This window comes from Littorina saxatilis, linkage group LG17 (assembly GCF_037325665.1).
Source record: "Littorina saxatilis isolate snail1 linkage group LG17, US_GU_Lsax_2.0, whole genome shotgun sequence".
In the NCBI taxonomy this organism is placed as follows: Eukaryota; Metazoa; Mollusca; class Gastropoda; order Littorinimorpha; family Littorinidae; genus Littorina; species Littorina saxatilis.
The window spans coordinates 63,907,411-63,927,622 of record NC_090261.1 but is presented as its reverse complement, the minus strand read 5'-3'; the positions used below and the strand labels follow the sequence as shown (position 1 = coordinate 63,927,622).

At 44.0% G+C, this 20,212-nt stretch overlaps 1 protein-coding gene across 6 annotated transcripts in view; it reads right to left on the bottom strand.

Annotated features, from left to right (window-relative positions):
* LOC138952106 (fibropellin-1-like) overlaps positions 1-20,212 on the bottom strand; it is a 75,026-nt gene that overhangs the window by 7,111 nt on the left and 47,703 nt on the right. For 2 of the 6 annotated variants that reach the window (XM_070323699.1, XM_070323704.1), the window contains 13 exons: positions 18,087-18,200; positions 16,883-16,996; positions 14,515-14,628; positions 14,046-14,159; positions 12,811-12,924; positions 12,532-12,645; positions 8,939-9,052; positions 8,632-8,745; positions 6,609-6,722; positions 4,588-4,701; positions 1,399-1,512; positions 899-1,012; positions 555-712 (listed from right to left, as the gene is read on the bottom strand). In XM_070323699.1, the coding sequence (XP_070179800.1) occupies positions 555-712; positions 899-1,012; positions 1,399-1,512; positions 4,588-4,701; positions 6,609-6,722; positions 8,632-8,745; positions 8,939-9,052; positions 12,532-12,645; positions 12,811-12,924; positions 14,046-14,159; positions 14,515-14,628; positions 16,883-16,996; positions 18,087-18,200 (1,526 nt within the window). The remainder of the gene's footprint in view (positions 1-554; positions 713-898; positions 1,013-1,398; positions 1,513-4,587; positions 4,702-6,608; positions 6,723-8,631; positions 8,746-8,938; positions 9,053-12,531; positions 12,646-12,810; positions 12,925-14,045; positions 14,160-14,514; positions 14,629-16,882; positions 16,997-18,086; positions 18,201-20,212) is intronic. The other 4 variants (XM_070323701.1, XM_070323700.1, XM_070323702.1 and 1 more) reach the window with 4 other exon arrangements.

The window sequence follows — 20,212 nt, the reverse complement described above, 5'->3', positions numbered from 1 at the left end:
TGCGATGTGTGTTATGTGCGATTAATTTGCAACCCGAAGCTCTACTCATACAAGTTATAACTGTTCAAAGTGATACAGTTCACAAATTAAGGTCTGCCCTATTAATATAAGTATTCTATTTATATTAGGGAAGAAATAGAACTCTAAATTCGTGAAGCAGCAACCAGCTCCGGGCCGCCATCTTTGATTTTCCCAAGCGCAACCTAGGCAAATGTATGCTACAGAAATGCAGTGAAAGATCGACGTTAGCGTCCACTCCAGACCTCAAAGTAGGAAGATATGAACAGTTAAAGTAACGATCAGGTAACCTATATCCAATAGATTAAAGGTTTCCATACAGAAATAACCAAAACATGATGACAAAGTCAACGAAAGTAGATTCGTAGAATCGCCCAAATCAGCGAAAGTCGTTTGTGTTTTTGGTGTGAACTTCGTTTCACCGCCAACCGGAAATGACGTGTACGCAACATTTGTGATGTAGCACTTCCTTATATGGCACGAAACGAATGTGGTTGGTTGAAAAAAGCCTGTACTAAATAAGCCTACTATCTGACCTGCACGTGATTGACGGCGGGGTTGAACGTGCCGGTTTGCAGCAGCACGCCGCAGTTTTTGCCCTTCCAGTTGCCCTGGCAACTACACGTGTAGCCATGGAAACCGTTGGTGCACACGCCGCCATTCAGACAAGGGGAAGACGCACAATGGTCAACGCCTGGAAATAGGACGTGCAAAACCGCCCAGTAGTGCACGCCGACATGACACACACACGCACACGCACACACAGACACAGACAGACACAGACACACACACACACACACACACACACACACACACAGAGTTTCAAGAATAAGATATCGAAAACAGAATAACGTTTACATGAGGCAAAACAAACACGTACCAACTTGACAGTTCACTCCCCTGAATCCTGGCGCGCATGTACAGTTGTAAGTTCCGATCCGATCGGTGCATGAGCCGCCATGTTGACACGGCCTGCTGGCACACTCGTCAACATCTGTCTCGGGGAAATAGCAGCACAGTCAGTTTTGGGTTGAAGTTTCACTCTTTTTCTTCATCTGATTAATTTTATTTTGTCCGTTTTTGGGGAGCTTTAAAATTTGTTCTGGTACGTTTTCTGTTTATATTTTGCTCTTTTTATTTAGTTCTAAAAATCGGCCTTCTATACTACACGTTTTCTATCTCTGATCAGTGCTGTATTCCAGGGCTCAGTGCCCAGTGCTTTCTGGAATAATTCTAAGATTGTCCATTGCTATGCTCAGTGTTCTCTACCTAAAGTAAACTTAGTGTTCTATACCTACAACTCAGTGATCTATACCTGTGCTGATTGCTGCCTACCTGTGCCACACACGGTGTTCTATACCTGTGCTGATTGCTGCCTACCTGTGCCACACACCGTGTCGGTGTATCCAGGGGGACACACACAGCGGAACCTGTTGACTTGATCCACACACACGCCGCCATGTTGACACGGCGCGCTCACACACTCGTCCACGTCTGCACGAGACAAGTTTCACAGCGACTGTCGGGCAAAACTTCCCGCTGTGTTCGTGTCATTATCTCTAAGCTAAAACTAAGTAACGCTTTTTGTGAATATCATATCTAGTCCCAGCATTAACACAGCATGTGATCAAGACGTGAGCTAAGTAATGCTTTCTGTGAATATCATATCTAGTCCCAGCATTAACACAGCATGTGATCAAGACGTGAGCTAAGTAACGCTTTCTGTGAATATCATATCTAGTCCCAGCATTAACACAGCATGTGACCAAGACGTGAGCTAAGTAACGCTTTCTGTGAATATCATATCTAGTCCCAGCATTAACACAGCATGTGATCAAGACGTGAGCTAAGTAACGCTTTCTGTGAATATCATATCTAGTCCCAGCATTAACACAGCATGTGATCAAGACGTGAGCTAAGTAACGCTTTCTGTGAATATCATATCTATAGTCCCAGCATTAACACAGAATGTAATCAAGACGTGAGCTAAGTAACGCTTTCTGTGAATATCATATCTAGTCCCAGCATTAACACAGAATGTAATCAAGACGTGACGCTTTGAAGTTTGTGCTGGGACTGACTTGCATGAAATCGCCCTTTCTCGGGATTTGAATAGCTTTCCTGAATATAATTTATGTGGAAAAATATTTCTGATGGTTTTTTTTTAAATTCTATGAGTAGGCAGTAAGATGTTAAATCCATATCCAATCCAAGTTTTCATTAACTAACCAAGATGCAAATCCTAAAAGGTCACTTCCGCCCACCACTCGAAAGCAGCTACAAGCGAAAATACAGCTCTTCGAAATTTGGTGGCGTTTTATGCCGTTTTACCGACTTTCCAGCGTTGAGTATTTTTTTCTTATTCTTTGTTGCTAGTTAGTACCAGTCGTGTAAGTTTGCTCAATTCCATTCACGAATAGCTGGTATTTTGTCAACTTTGTTTCGAGTGAACTCACGGGTTTTCTAGTGACGCTTTCCGTGATGGCGTGCCTTCGTAATAGTGCGGGAGTCGAACTCGAAGAAAATAAAGCTTGGGCTAATTTCCTGATCTCTGGCCACTCGTTCGCCAGAAGATTTGGTGAATTTTTGGTGCTCATCACTTATTCATGTTTTGCTGGGATGGTATGTACCATGTCGATCGGGCTGTACAAATGGGGTGCTCATCACTTATTCATATTTTGCTGGGATGATATGTACTATGTCGATCGGGCTGTACAAATGGGGTGCTCATCACTTATTCATGTTTTGCTGGGATGGTATGTACTATGTCGATCGGGCTGTACAAATGGGGTGCTCATCACTTATTCATGTTTTGCTGGGATGATATGTACTATGTCGATCGGGCTGTACAAATGGGGTGCTCATCACTTATTCATGTTTTGCTGGGATGGTATGTACTATGTCGATCGGGCTGTACAAATGGGGTGCTCATCACTTATTCATGTTTTGCTGGGATGGTATGTACTATGTCGATCGGGCTGTACAAATGGGGTGCTCATCACTTATTCATGTTTTGCTGGGATGGTATGTACTATGTCGATCGGGCTGTACAAATGGGGTGCTCATCACTTATTCATGTTTTGCTGGGATGGCATGTACTATGTCGATCGGGCTGTACAAATGGGGTGCTCATCACTTATTCATGTTTTGCTGGGATGGTATGTACCATGTCGATCGGGCTGTACAAATGGGGTGCTCATCACTTATTCATATTTTGCTGGGATGATATGTACTATGTCGATCGGGCTGTACAAATGGGGTGCTCATCACTTATTCATATTTTGCTGGGATGATATGTACTATGTCGATCGGGCTGTACAAATGGGGTGCTCATCACTTATTCATGTTTTGCTGGGATGGTATGTACTATGTCGATCGGGCTGTACAAATGGGGTGCTCATCACTTATTCATGTTTTGCTGGGATGGTATGTACTATGTCGATCGGGCTGTACAAATGGGGTGCTCATCACTTATTCATGTTTTGCTGGGATGGTATGTACTATGTCGATCGGGCTGTACAAATGGGGTGCTCATCCCTTATTCATGTTTTGCTGGGATGATATGTACTATGTCGATCGGGCTGTACAAATGGGGTGCTCCTCACTGATTCATGTTTTGCTGGGATGATATGTACTATGTCAATCGGGCTGTACAAATGGGGTGCTCCTCACTGATTCATGTTTTGCTGGGATGGTATGTACTATGTCGATCGGGCTGTACAAATGGGGTGCTCATCACTTATTCATGATTTGCTGGGATGGTATGTACTATGTCGATCGGGCTGTACAAATGGGGTGCTCATCACTTATTCATGATTTGCTGGGATGGTATGTACTATGTCGATCGGGCTGTACAAATGGGGTGCTCATCACTTATTCATGTTTTGCTGGGATGGTATGTACTATGTCGATCGGGCTGTACAAATGGGGTGCTCATCACTTATTCATGTTTTGCTGGGATGGTATGTACTATGTCGATCGGGCTGTACAAATGGGGTGCTCATCCTCATGTCAGATCTTTGAGTCATGTAGCACCGCAATTGAAGGGATAGGCAAAACAAAGCTAGGCATTAACCTGCTACATATGCTAGATGATTTTTTTCTGGTTTCCGTGTCGAGAGAAGTTGGGCAATTTCAGCTGAACAAATTTTCAGCCATGTGCTGTGACATTGGACTACCAATGGCACCAGAAAAAACTTTTCCACCCAACACAACTATGTCTTGCGTAGGGTATGAAATCGACTCACTAGCCCATGAAGTAAGACTACCTCTGGATAAACTGCAGAAGTGCGCTCAAGAGATACAGAACTTGTTACAGAAAACCAAAGCCACCCTTAGAGAGCTTCAGTCAATCATCGGCCTCCTTCACTTTACCTGCGCAGTTGTATTGCCAGGCAGACCATTTTTGAGAAGACTCATTGATCCGACAATTGGGGTGGCAGCGCCTCATTTCAGGATCCGGTTAAACAGAGGGGTAAAAGAAGATTTGAAATTGTGGCTATGTAATTTACATTTTATTTTTAAGAACCGCAGAGTTTTCGAAGAAAACAGACTCCACCTTATACATACCTGTCTGACACTGTAGGTCTGTATATCCAGGTGCACACTGACACAGGTAGCCGTTGACCTGATCTACACAGGTACCACCATTCTGACAAGGGGCACTCACACACTCGTCTATGTCTGGAAAAGTATTAAGAACATACTATCTGATCTCAAGGTAGCGGTAACCACATAAAACAATTGACAGAAAGACAACAACGAATCATTACCATCACCACACAAACCAATGGACAGAAAGGCAACATCGAATCATTACCATCACCACACAAAACAATTGACAGAAAGACAACAACGAATCATGACCATCACCACACACAACAATGGACAGAAAGACAACAACGAATCATGACCATCACCACACAAAACAATTGACAGAAAGACAACAACGAATCATCACCATCACCACACAAACCAATTGACAGAAAGACAACAACGAATCATTACCATCACCACACAAAACAATGGACAGAAAGACAACAACGAATCATGACCATCACCACACACAACAATGGACAGAGAGACAACAACGAATCATCACCATCACCACACAAACCAATGGACAGAAAGACAACAACGAATCATTACCATCACCACACAAAACAATGGACAGAAAGACAACAACGAATCATTACCATCACCACACAAAACAATGGACAGAAAGACAACAACGAATCATTACCATCACCACACACAACAATGGACAGAAAGACAACAACGAATCATGACCATCACCACACAAACCAATGGACAGAAAGACAACAACGAATCATGACCATCACCACACACAACAATGGACAGAGAGACAACAACGAATCATCACCATCACCACACAAACCAATGGACAGAAAGACAACAACGAATCATTACCATCACCACACAAAACAATGGACAGAAAGACAACAACGAATCATTACCATCACCACACAAAACAATGGACAGAAAGACAACAACGAATCATCACCATCACCACACAAAACAATGGACAGAGAGACAACAACGAATCATTACCATCACCACACACAACAATGGACAGAAAGACAACAACGAATCATTACCATCACCACACACAACAATTGACAGAAAGACAACAACGAATCATTACCATCACCACACAAAACAATGGACAGAAAGACAACAACGAATCATTACCATCACCACACACAACAATGGACAGAAAGACAACAACGAATCATGACCATCACCACACAAAACAATGGACAGAAAGACAACAACGAATCATTACCATCACCACACACAACAATGGACAGAAAGACAACAACGAATCATTACCATCACCACACAAACCAATGGACACAAAGACAACAACGAATCATTACCATCACCACACACAACAATGGACAGAAAGACAACAACGAATCATTACCATCACCACACACAACAATGGACAGAAAGACAACAACGAATCATTACCATCACCACACAAAACAATGGACAGAGAGACAACAACGAATCATTACCATCACCACACAAAACAATGGACAGAAAGACAACAACGAGTATTTTACTCGCCATGGCGAGTAGAAACATGTAAGCTTAACTGGCGAGTAGATATGTTAATCTACTCGCCAAATGCGAGTAAAGGATACTGAAACTAATTGTTGGTTTGGCTAGTAAAGTTTGCTCTCTGGCTAGTACATGTTCAGAACAACTAGCCTTTGGCTAGTGCACAATTGTTTGGACTTTGAGGGCTGCTGGTATAACTATACAGTGAAGCTATCGACTCACACGTGCAGGATAAGACGGACATCTTGTAATATAAATTGTATCTGCAACATCGTCCCTACAAACGTGTCCAGCATAATTATGGCCTCACAGCGGCCGTTTGCAACAAAGGAAAACATATTTTAGCAATGGGCTTGCAAATATTTAAACATCAGAAATCAGCTTGGTTTCTTTCCCGTCAAAAATCGACGCAGGAATTAATTCTTATTTGTCAACACTTGCATGCTCGTTTGATGACTTAAATACATTTATAAATCGATGATTTCTTGAATACTGGTTCCTACCTGTCTGACACTGTAGGTCTGTATAACCGTGTGCACACTGACACAGGTAGCCGTTGACCTGATCTATACAGGTACCACCGTTCTGACAGGGGGCACTCACACACTCGTCTATGTCTGGAAATAAACGAGGCAACATGAATGACCAATACTCATACGTCTCAGGTCCAAGATTCTTTGTAAAGACATTCAATGCGTGACTTTCAACTGACCAACTCTTTGGAAACAAATGCTCATACAACTCACCCTTGTTATGTGTAACCTAAATCAGAAACGAATCATATTTTGCTGATCAAGCTCTATGAATATTCAAGAAAATTATAATTTAATTCGGATAAATCCGAACTCGTTCACATTGTGACCTTGAAATTTGACAAGGAAATACCAGACCTGGTTCATGTCTGGCTGTCTGCAATCACTGGAAGTGTATGACGTTGCAAAGACCTCGCCACAAAAACGTTCTTATAATAATAATAATAATAACTGGACATTTTTAAATGCCTAACCTATGGCTCTGGGCCCTTTACAAAAGAACATATATACAGAATAGAACAATTATAAGTACAACCTACATAAAACAAATTAATCATACAGACACAAATCACCACATGTACTGTTCACACAATAATCATATATGCAACACACACTATATATATATACAAACATACACAGCTAACACTCTCAACAATCATAACAACTTTATGGGAGAGGAGTATGTGCAGAAATGGAATGAAGAAGACATTAGGCCAGGTTGGTGTAATATTCTGTGAAAAAGAAAGTTTTCAACTGTTGTTTAAAAGAGCTGAGAGGTGCAGTGTCTGACATAGAAGGGAAGAGAGTTCCAGAGTGGTGGTGCAGCACAACAGAAGCTTCTTGCTCCGTGCTGCTTCCTGTTGAAGCGTTCAACTTTCAGTAGCCTGGTGTCAGCGGATGATCTGAGTGTGCGTGATGGGGTGTATATGTACAGGAGTTCAGAAAGGTACTGAGGGGCACTTCCTGAGAAGACCTTGAAACACAGACAAGCGACTTTGTACTTGATACGCTGTTCCACCGGCAGCCAGTGGAGTGTGTATAGCAGGGGAGTGACATGCTGTGTTTTCTTTGACCTAAAGATGATGCGGGCTGCAGCATTTTGAACAGTTTGGAGAGGTTGGATAACTACAAGAACTGAACCTCTTCGTGATTTTGAAATTTAATGTGGGTCAAACAAAATCGGGTCATGTCTGAAGGTCATCAACCCCTAACAGTGTGCAATGTTTCAATGATTGAGCTTCTACAAAATTTGAAGAAAACTCTTTTTTTCATTTCTGACTCTAACTTGACCTCTCTGTGACCTTGAATTTGAAAGTCAATCAAACTCGAGTAAGGCCTGGAAAATAGAAGATCAGAAGGTTTGTGAATGAGACTTTCCTTCAAACACGTTTGAGAAAAGGTCATTTCCCTCTTGTTATACCTGAATTATACCCCGCTATGACCTTGACATTGGACGAAAATCAATATAACTTGTATCATGAATATCTGAAGGTAATCCAACCCTGAAAGTGTGTTAAGTTTCACAGATATTTCTTCAGAAAAGTTTGAGAAAAAGGTCATGTTACTTTTTTGACCCTGAACATGACCCTGTTTTGACCGTAAAATTTAATGCGGGCGCACAAAACTTTCATCTAGTTTAAAAATTATCCGAACCTTCCAGTGTGTGAAATTTGGAGGCTCTTTCTTGAAAAAAGGTTTTGACGAAACCATGAGGACATGTTTCTCGACTATGGAGAGTGGTACGGCGGGCCTGACACTGACTGCTCACTACTTTGACTCTCCTTATACTCAAGGGAGTCCAAAAAACGTTCAAAATTAACTCTTCTGGTACATTTCCACCAAACACATTTTGATTTAGAAACTAAACTTTGTCGACAACTTATATATAACTTTGAAACAATTCCAAAACTGCAATCTTTTCGACATTTTCTTTTGTCTCCTGACGCAGGAAAATAATGATTTATCTCTGGGTAAAAAATGGTTTGTTTCTTACCTGTCTGACACTGTTGGTCGGTATAACCAGGTGCACACTGACACAGATAGCCGTTGACCTGATCTACACAGGTAGCACCGTTCTGACAGGGAGCACTCGAACACTCGTCAATGTCTGAAAAATTAATCAGTCGACGTAAAAGAAAATGCAGTGAAGTAAGATAAATCTTGTTAAGCAAGCATGACAACGAGTCACGGAAATGGTCAAAGACATCAAAAGTTAATGCTTATTTCTTAACATTCTTATCCTATCACCAACAGGGAATTTCAAGCAGCAGTTCACTTCGGAGATACTTCATAAAACAAACCTGTCTGACACTGTAGGTCTGTATAACCAGGTGCACACTGACACAGGTAGCCGTTCACCTGATCTACACAGGTAGCACCGTTCTGACAGGGGGCACTCACACACTCATCTATGTCTGAAAGTAAACCATCAGACACAAAGAGTAATTCACAGGTTTTGGTGAAGCAAATTTGTCGGTGGTTTCTGGAACAAAATCGAGGAAAATAGACTTTAAAACATGCCACTCCTTTAAATCCAAAACCAGATAGACTGGGAACGTTTAAATCCAAAACCAGATAGACTGGGAACGTTTAGAAATTTAGAAAAAAAATAAAAGAAAGGTTTGTTATTGGAACGTTACAATTATGACGTCACAAAACATTTCATCACAAATCTAATGTTATGAATGTAGTGTTTTGTTCTGTCATAAATGAAACTTTCAAATAACTTACCATTTTTTTAATTTATTTTATTATGCCGCTTGGTTGCTTCAACCCTTCACCAACAGAAATGTCAAACAGTTATACAATTGAATTCGCACATACTTCATAAAACTTACCTATTTGACATTGAAGGTCTGTGTATCCAGGTGCACACTGACACAGGTAGCCGTTGACCTGATCTACACAGGTAGCACCGTTCTGACAGGGGGCACTCACACACTGACACAGGTAGCCGTTGACCTAATCTACACAGGTAGCACCGTTCTGACAGGGGGCACTCACACACTGACACAGGTAGCCGTTGACCTGATCTACACAGGTAGCACCGTTCTGACAGGGGGCGCTCACACACTGACACAGGTAGCACCGTTCTGACAGGGGGCGCTCACACACTGACACAGGTAGCACCGTTCTGACAGGGGGCACTCACACACTGACACAGGTAGCACCGTTCTGACAGGGGGCGCTCACACACTGACACAGGTAGCACCGTTCTGACAGGGGGCGCTCACACACTGACACAGGTAGCACCGTTCTGACAGGGGGCGCTCACACACTGACACAGGTAGCACCGTTCTGACAGGGGGCGCTCACACACTAACACAGGTAGCACCGTTCTGACAGGGGGCGCTCACACACTGACACAGGTAGCACCGTTCTGACAGGGGGCGCTCACACACTGACACAGGTAGCACCGTTCTGACAGGGGGCGCTCACACACTGACACAGGTAGCACCGTTCTGACAGGGGGCGCTCACACACTGACACAGGTAGCACCGTTCTGACAGGGGGCGCTCACACACTGACACAGGTAGCACCGTTCTGACAGGGGGCACTCACACACTGACACAGGTAGCGCCGGTCTGACAGGGGGCACTCACACACTGACACAGGTAGCACCGTTCTGACAGGGGGCGCTCACACACTGACACAGGTAGCACCGTTCTGACAGGGGGCACTCACACACTGACACAGGTAGCACCGTTCTGACAGGGGGCACTCACACACTGACACAGGTAGCACCGTTCTGACAGGGGGCACTCACACACTGACACAGGTAGCACCGTTCTGACAGGGGGCGCTCACACACTGACACAGGTAGCACCGTTCTGACAGGGGGCGCTCACACACTGACACAGGTAGCACCGTTCTGACAGGGGGCACTCACACACTGACACAGGTAGCACCGTTCTGACAGGGGGCACTCACACACTGACACAGGTAGCACCGTTCTGACAGGGGGCGCTCACACACTGACACAGGTAGCACCGTTCTGACAGGGGGCACTCACACACTGACACAGGTAGCACCGTTCTGACAGGGGGCGCTCACACACTGACACAGGTAGCACCGTTCTGACAGGGGGCGCTCACACACTGACACAGGTAGCACCGTTCTGACAGGGGGCGCTCACACACTGACACAGGTAGCACCGTTCTGACAGGGGGCACTCACACACTGACACAGGTAGCACCGTTCTGACAGGGGGCGCTCACACACTGACACAGGTAGCACCGTTCTGACAGGGGGCACTCACACACTGACACAGGTAGCACCGTTCTGACAGGGGGCACTCACACACTGACACAGGTAGCACCGTTCTGACAGGGGGCACTCACACACTGACACAGGTAGCACCGTTCTGACAGGGGGCACTCACACACTGACACAGGTAGCGCCGGTCTGACAGGGGGCACTCACACACTGACACAGGTAGCGCCGGTCTGACAGGGGGCACTCACACACTGACACAGGTAGCACCGTTCTGACAGGGGGCGCTCACACACTGACACAGGTAGCACCGTTCTGACAGGGGGCGCTCACACACTGACACAGGTAGCACCGTTCTGACAGGGGGCGCTCACACACTGACACAGGTAGCACCGTTCTGACAGGGGGCACTCACACACTGACACAGGTAGCACCGTTCTGACAGGGGGCACTCACACACTGACACAGGTAGCACCGTTCTGACAGGGGGCACTCACACACTGACACAGGTAGCACCGTTCTGACAGGGGGCGCTCACACACTGACACAGGTAGCACCGTTCTGACAGGGGGCGCTCACACACTGACACAGGTAGCACCGTTCTGACAGGGGGCACTCACACACTGACACAGGTAGCACCGTTCTGACAGGGGGCACTCACACACTGACACAGGTAGCACCGTTCTGACAGGGGGCGCTCACACACTGACACAGGTAGCACCGTTCTGACAGGGGGCACTCACACACTGACACAGGTAGCACCGTTCTGACAGGGGGCGCTCACACACTGACACAGGTAGCACCGTTCTGACAGGGGGCGCTCACACACTGACACAGGTAGCACCGTTCTGACAGGGGGCGCTCACACACTGACACAGGTAGCACCGTTCTGACAGGGGGCGCTCACACACTGACACAGGTAGCACCGTTCTGACAGGGGGCACTCACACACTGACACAGGTAGCACCGTTCTGACAGGGGGCGCTCACACACTGACACAGGTAGCACCGTTCTGACAGGGGGCACTCACACACTGACACAGGTAGCACCGTTCTGACAGGGGGCACTCACACACTGACACAGGTAGCACCGTTCTGACAGGGGGCACTCACACACTGACACAGGTAGCACCGTTCTGACAGGGGGCACTCACACACTGACACAGGTAGCGCCGGTCTGACAGGGGGCACTCACACACTGACACAGGTAGCGCCGGTCTGACAGGGGGCACTCACACACTGACACAGGTAGCACCGTTCTGACAGGGGGCGCTCACACACTGACACAGGTAGCACCGTTCTGACAGGGGGCACTCACACACTGACACAGGTAGCGCCGGTCTGACAGGGGGCACTCACACACTGACACAGGTAGCGCCGGTCTGACAGGGGGCACTCACACACTGACACAGGTAGCACCGTTCTGACAGGGGGCGCTCACACACTGACACAGGTAGCACCGTTCTGACAGGGGGCACTCACACACTCGTCGATATCTGAAAATAACGAGAGGATAAACAGAGGAATACAAATGTTCGGTGAAGCAAACTTACCAGTGGTTCACGCAAATGATCGAGGAAACTCTACTTCTTAACATGTCCCTTGTTTGTTGGGACTGTATACCCTCACCAACAGGAAATATCAAGCCGCAATCTACACTTGGAAGACTTCATGCAAGTTACCTATTTGACACTGTAGGTCTGTATAACCAGGTGCACACTGACACAGGTAGCCGTTGACCTGATCTACACAGGTAGCGCCGTTCTGACAGGGGGCACTCACACACTCGTCCACATCTGCAAATCAATCAGAAAAGTTTGTTTTCACCATCTGACTTGAAGACAACTATACAACAAACATACGACCAAGGCTAAGCTTGACACAACAACACAGCGCTGGGAACACTCAGTCTACTGTCACTGAGTACTCACGTCATGCGATGGGTGTTACTGGAGACTCACCTCCATTACACTTGACACCTGAGTATCCTGGAGCACAGAGACAGGTGTAAGAGTTGACGTCATCATGACACGTGCCTCCGTTCTGACACGGGCTGCTCGCACACTCGTCTATGTCTGGAACGATGTGAACGTGCGTTTCAGTTCGTGACCACGTGACATTGTAACGAACACAGGTGGTCATTGACGGTTCTCTTTGACGTCGTGCAGAAACAAAAAGCACAATGGTTATAGAATATACACAATTCGTAAATGATTCTTATAAGGTGACAAGAATGTAGTGAAACAGAATAATTATACTGGTCTGGACATATGTCACTAGAGTTACACTGGTCTGGACATATGTCACTAGAGTTACACTGGTCTGGACATATGTCACAAGAGTTATACTGGTCTGGACATATGTCACTAGAGTTACACTGGTCTGGACATATGTCACAAGAGTTATACTGGTCTGGACATATGTCACAAGAGTTATACTGGTCTGGACATATGTCACAAGAGTTATACTGGTCTGGACATATGTCACAAGAGTTACACTGGTCTGGACATATGTCACAAGAGTTATACTGGTCTGGACATATGTCACTAGAGTTACACTAGTCTGGACATATGTCACAAGAGTTATACTGGTCTGGACATATGTCACTAGAGTTACACTGGTCTGGACATATGTCACAAGAGTTATACTGGTCTGGACATATGTCACAAGAGTTATACTGGTCTGGACATATGTCACAAGAGTTACACTGGTCTGGACATATGTCACAAGAGTTACACTGGTCTGGACATATGTCACAAGAGTTATACTGGTCTGGACATATGTCACAAGAGTTATACTGGTCTGGACATATGTCACAAGAGTTACACTGGTCTGGACATATGTCACAAGAGTTACACTGGTCTGGACATATGTCACAAGAGTTACACAAAATAATGCATCTCCTTTTATATCTACCATGCACGAAGGATTACCTACATCTGACTTTACATCAAAGGTACTTACATCTGACAGTAAAATTCATGCTGCATTTAACTACTTTTACTAATATTCAGTGTTATTGACTTGAGCACTCGAACAAGTAGACCAACAGTACAAATTCGACATAAAGAAGGTAGGAATGTTCCTACTTTAGTTACTCGGGAATGACGATATTGAAAGGTATGCTCTTGAAAGCCTATTCTCTGTCAATCGATAAGCTGTGCTGCCCAAGAAAAAGAAAACACACCTGTCTTACCTGTCTGACACTGTAGGTCCGTATAACCAGGTGCACATTGACACAGGTAGCCGTTGACCTGATCTACACAGGTACCACCGTTCTGACAGGGGGCACTCACACACTCGTCTATGTCTGGAAACAAGGGAAACTACTCTGTCAATTTGACCCAAAGCGACAGCACGCACATGTATAAATGTAGTGAGAACAAAATGTTTCAGTTTTTGTAAAACGACGTATTTGCTTGCATTACTGCCAAATATTAATCAACCTCGGAAATGATGAGTACTGACTGTTACCAGTCCAAAGAGAAAATAGTGTACAATAGTCAATTCTTTCGACACATGCGTTTGACAAAACTTGCAAAGAAAATGTTTTGCTGGATTACGCATTCAGCGTCAGGCGTAATGCCACTTCAAGCAAGTATGCCACGGCTGTTATTATTCTATAATTAGTCAAAATACTGTTCAAGGTTAAAATACGTACATACCTGTCTGACACTGTGGGTCTGTATAACCAGGTGCACATTGACACAGGTAGCCGTTGACCTGATCTACACAGGTAGCGCCGTTCTGACAGGGGGCACTCACACACTCGTCCACATCTGTCAGATCAAAATGTCAGTCAGACACGGAGAGAAATGTTAGAAGTGGGAAACTACACACCCTGTGTGACGCTGTGCACATTCTGCATTGAACCCTCACACCCTTTCTGTGACGCTGTGCACATTGTGCATTGAACCCTCACACCCTTTTTGAGACGCTGTGCACATTCTGCATTGAACCCTCACACCCTTTCTGTGACGCTGTGCACATTGTGCATTGAACCCTCACACCCTGTGTGACGCTGTGCACATTCTGCATTGAACCCTCACACCCTTTCTGTGACGCTGTGCACATTGTGCATTGAACCCTCACACCCTGTGTGACGCTGTGCACATTCTGCATTGAACCCTCACACCCTTTCTGTGACGCTGTGCACATTGTGCATTGAACCCTCACACCCTTTTTTGAGACGCTGTGTACATTCTGCAATGAACCCTCACACCCTTTTTGAGACGCTGTGTACATTCTGCATTGAACCCTCACACCCTTTTTGAGACGCTGTGCACATTCTGCATTGAACCCTCACACGCTTTTTGAGACGCTGTGCACATTCTGCATTGAACCCTCACACCCTTTTTGAGACGCTGTGCACATTCTGCATTGAACCCTGACACCCTTTTTGAGACGCTGTGCACATTCTGCATTGAACCTTGACACCCTTTTTGTGACGCTGTGCACATTCTGCATTGAACCCTAACCCTAACACCCTTTTTGAGACGCTGTGCACATTCTGCATTGAACCCTCACACCCTTTTTGAGACGCTGTGCACATTGTGCATTGAACCCTGACACCCTTTTTGTGACGCTGTGCACATTCTGCATTGAACCCTGACACCCTTTTTGTGACGCTGTGCACATTCTGCATTGAACCCTGACACCCTTTTTGAGACGCTGTGCACATTCTGCATTGAACCCTGACACCCTTTTTGAGACGCTGTGCACATTCTGCATTGAACCCTCACACCCTTTTTGAGACGCTGTGCACATTCTGCATTGAACCCTCACACCCTTTTTGAGACGCTGTGCACATTCTGCATTGAACCCTCACACCCTTTTTGAGACGCTGTGCAAATTCTGCATTGAAACCTCACACCCTTTTTGAGACGCTGTGCACATTCTGCATTGAACCCTGACACCCTTTTTGAGACGCTGTGCAGATTCTGCATTGAAACCTCACACCCTTTTTGAGACGCTGTGCACATTCTGCATTGAACCCTCACACCCTTTTTGAGACGCTGTGCACATTCTGCATTGAACCCTGACACCCTTTTTGAGACGCTGTGCATATTCTGCATTGAAACCTCACACCCTTTTTGAGACGCTGTGCAGATTCTGCATTGAAACCTCACACCCTTTTTGAGACGCTGTGCACATTCTGCATTGAACCCTGACACCCTTTTTGTGACGCTGTGCACATTCTGCATTGAACCCTCACACCCTTTTTGAGACGCTGTGCACATTCTGCATTGAACCCTGACACCCTTTTTGTGACGCTGTGCACATTCTGCATTGAACCCTCACACCCTTTTTGAGACGCTGTGCACATTCTGCATTGACACCTGCACTTAAACAATCATATACGACACAAATCAGTTTGGTTTAATATCGTGGATTTTCTTTTAGCTTTTTCACAGCGGAATTAATACCAAGAAACAGAAACAGCTCCAGAGAAAACGCAGAAAAGTTTGCCCGCCTCGACACACAATACACTCCCATGCATTGACGAAAGAGTTCCTGTATATACAGTAGATACCTCACAATCACTTTTACAATCCAATTCAGGCTCTGCTCACCTCCATAACAGGTAACATCTCACCTCCATTACAGGTAACATCTCACCTCCATAACAGGTAACATCTCACCTCCATTGCAGGTAACATCTCATCTCCATTACAGGTAACATCTCACCTCCATTACAGGTAACATCTCACCTCCAGTACAGGTAACATCTCACCTCCAGTACAGGCAACATCTCACCTCCAGTACAGGTAACATCTCACCTTCATTGCAGGTAACATCTCACCTCCATTACAGGTAATATCTCACCTCCAAAACAGGTAGCATCTCACCTCCATTACAGGTAACATCTCACCTCCATAACAGGTAACATCTCACCTCCATTACAGGTAACATCTCACCTCCAAAACAGGTAACATCTCACCTCCATTACAGGTAACATCTCACCTCCATAACAGGTAACATCTCACCTCCATTACAGGTAACATCTCACCTCCATAACAGGTAACATCTCACCTCCATTACAGTTAACACCTGAGTATCCAGGAGCACAGACGCAAGTGTAAGAGTTGACGTCATCATGACACGTGCCTCCGTTCTGACAAGGGCTGCTCGCACACTCGTCTATGTCTGGAAGTAAAGTTTGAAGAGTGAATAGCTTGAATTGATAAAGCTCTAAGACTGGAAGCAGGAATTATAAAGGCACTATTGTCTGCATTGTTTGTTACTATATGTACGAACTCACAACCGTCTTTGAGTGTGTGTCAAGCGTGTTCAAAACAGGCAATAAATTACACGTTTCACGACCATTGCCGGCTACCATGTTTTAAGCATCAAAATGTGTGAATATGCGTTTTGCTAGATAGCTAGATAGATAGATAGATAGATAGATAGATAGATAGCTAGATAGATAGATAGATAGATAGATAGATAGATAGATAGATAGATAGATAGATTACACCTTAGTGTGTGCAAATAAAGACGGGAAAAGAACGTTTACCAGGTGCACATTGACAGAACGTACACAGAAAAACGTATCAAATGTCAGCACATGCTGACCTCAGGTCAAAATGAGTTCGGCTCATTCTATCCCTGACAGGATGCCTTGAGTTTCCTTGTCTGGCGAGGAAATCGATTTTTTACATATTTAGATCTTTTCGTAATGTGTTATGGATGTAAGCAGATTCGCGATCGTCGATAATGATTTTTCATGGTGTTGTGCAATTTTTAAATTACAAAGGAATTGTCATGATATGATATGTAAGACAGTTTCAAGCGAGCTATTTTTTGCGGCTGTATTTACTGTGCACACAACTCTAAATATGGCAAAAATGTCACGTGATAATCAACCGTTTTGTTTCGGCACTCGCTGGAGCAGACGATTTTTTCTGTAACCAGTTGACGTGATGTAACCATATATTACGGTCTCCTTCCGGCAGCAGTCCCAAAATTTCGACTTGTTTTGACCTTAGAACGATGTCTTTCTAATAACTGTGAAGAACAGAACGGAGATCACTGTCGAAGTCGGCCAATCTGCAATCATTTTCGTCTCGCGAACACTGCTCGCGAACAACATATGGGAGATAACTCTGTATTCTTGTTTTGATAGATTCGCGTAGGACTTTAGCGTCCGGTCAGAGAGATAACTGGCGATAGCCGTGGAGCGATGATGATCAGAATGATGTCAGCACTGCTCAGAGAATGAATTGTTATCACTTACCTGTCTGACACTGTAGGTCTGTATAACCAGGTGCACACTGACACAGGTAGCCGTTGACCTGATCTACACAGTTAGCACCGTTCTGACAGGGGGCACCCACACACTCATCTATGTCTGAATACAAGACACAATAATGGCTATTATTGCGTGAATATTTGGCTAATGTGTACACCTTCTAACTGTCATCAAATGGAAATGTTGTTTACACACAGAACCAACAGGAGGCAACACCTCTGACAATTAGCCACTTTTTAGTATACAATCAGCAATAGTTTGGCGAGAACTTGAGTTCCCATTAAATGGTTCAGCGTGTGTAAGGGAATTATGGTGGGTTTTTTCTCGTTTTATATTAGTTTTTTTCATTGGAAGAAGAGCAACCCTTTTACAACTCACTTTCGTCGCGAGTAACATGCATCCGTAATCAATACATGTACAAACACACACAGAGTCATTACACTCTGCTCTGCATTGAAGGTAATTATACTTGTTCATTATTTAACTCGAAATTGATCGTGACATTTGAAAAGGGCTGACCGATTGGTTCGTGTCTGAAGGTTATAAAAACCCGCCAGTTTTAAAGCTCTAGCTCGATAAACGTTGAAAAAAAATTCATTTCTTACTTTTTAGCACAAATTTGACCCTGCTGTGACCTTGAAATGCTAAGAGGGTCAACCATACTTGGCAGATGTGTGAAGGTCATCAAACCATGGAAGTTTGTAAATGAGGCTTTGCCAAAAGGTGCTGGGGGGGTGCTTGGACATTTGTGACAAACTAAACCTTTTCAGTTGATTTTTTTTTGGTGTTTTAAGTGATACATTAGTCTTTGATGAACACATTTGTGTAATAAAAGAATGGTTTGTGCATTTGGGAAATGTGTACGGTTTGATAATATGCCATAAAACGCCAATTTTGAGAAAAGCCACATGTGCAACAAAACTGACCACAGAAGCCATTAATATCATTTCATACAACTGGTAATGATTTATTTCTAGTAAACAGACCCTGCAGAAGCATTATCAGTCTTTAAAAGTACATTTGGAGCCAAATCTTGAATGCAGTGTCACGTAATGTCGCAAAACGCTCAAACATCATAAAAGTCAAAACTGATACTTTCTGCTAAGTAACCACAAGAAGTATAAACCCTAAAATAAAATATAACACTTCAACAGAAACACTGACACATGTTAAAAATATCCCTAAAAGTTGTTACAGTTTGCTCAAACTAGTTAAACATGTTGTTGTAGGTGTCACGTGTTACAAAAATATTGATGGACATGAAAATATTCATAATATTTGAAATAACAACCAGAATGTTATACATACACTAACTTTTCATTTACAATCTAAAGATTAGGTTATTTATGGAATATGAAAACAGAAACAATAGCAAAACATGTTAAAAGCAAGTCATAACAGCATTCTACGTGTCACATGTTACACTGTGTGAGTGGACATGAAATTATTCAAAATGTTATAAATGACAACTGTGATATTAAATAGACCTTTAGGATACATTCATATTTTGAAGATTAGGTAATTATGGAACATCAAAGCACCACAAAAAAAGTAACATCATGTTCAAAACAGGTCAAATCTGCGTTCTACCTGTCACGTGTTACATGGAGTCAGTGGACATGAAATCAATGAAAATGTCAAAAATAACTACAATATTCAAACAGACATTTAGAATACAGTTTTAACCTAATGTCTATGTACATCTGGAACAAGGTTCTCAATCAAATCGAATTTTTTTAATTAGTTGTACGTAAAATCCTAGCAAAATCCAAATTTAAAAAAAAAAAACTTTGATTTTTTTTTATGTTGGGGAGGGGGGGGGGGTGGTGTTAAAACAATCTCATGAAAATATTCCTTCCCCCTGCTAACCCAAAAGCATTTTTTCAGCTTTGGCTACAATATTTACAAGGACATATATGTCTCCTCCTAAATCGTTGCACGGATATGAACGTATCGTCCTGAATCGTAACACGGATATTAACAAAAACAGAGGATCGAATTTTTCTTCAATCAAATTTGCCTCCAAAAGTAGCAAGCAGTTGTATATAGGTTACACAATATGCAAGATAATCAGAACTCGGAGTGTGTAAGCTATTTATCCCATTACTCCG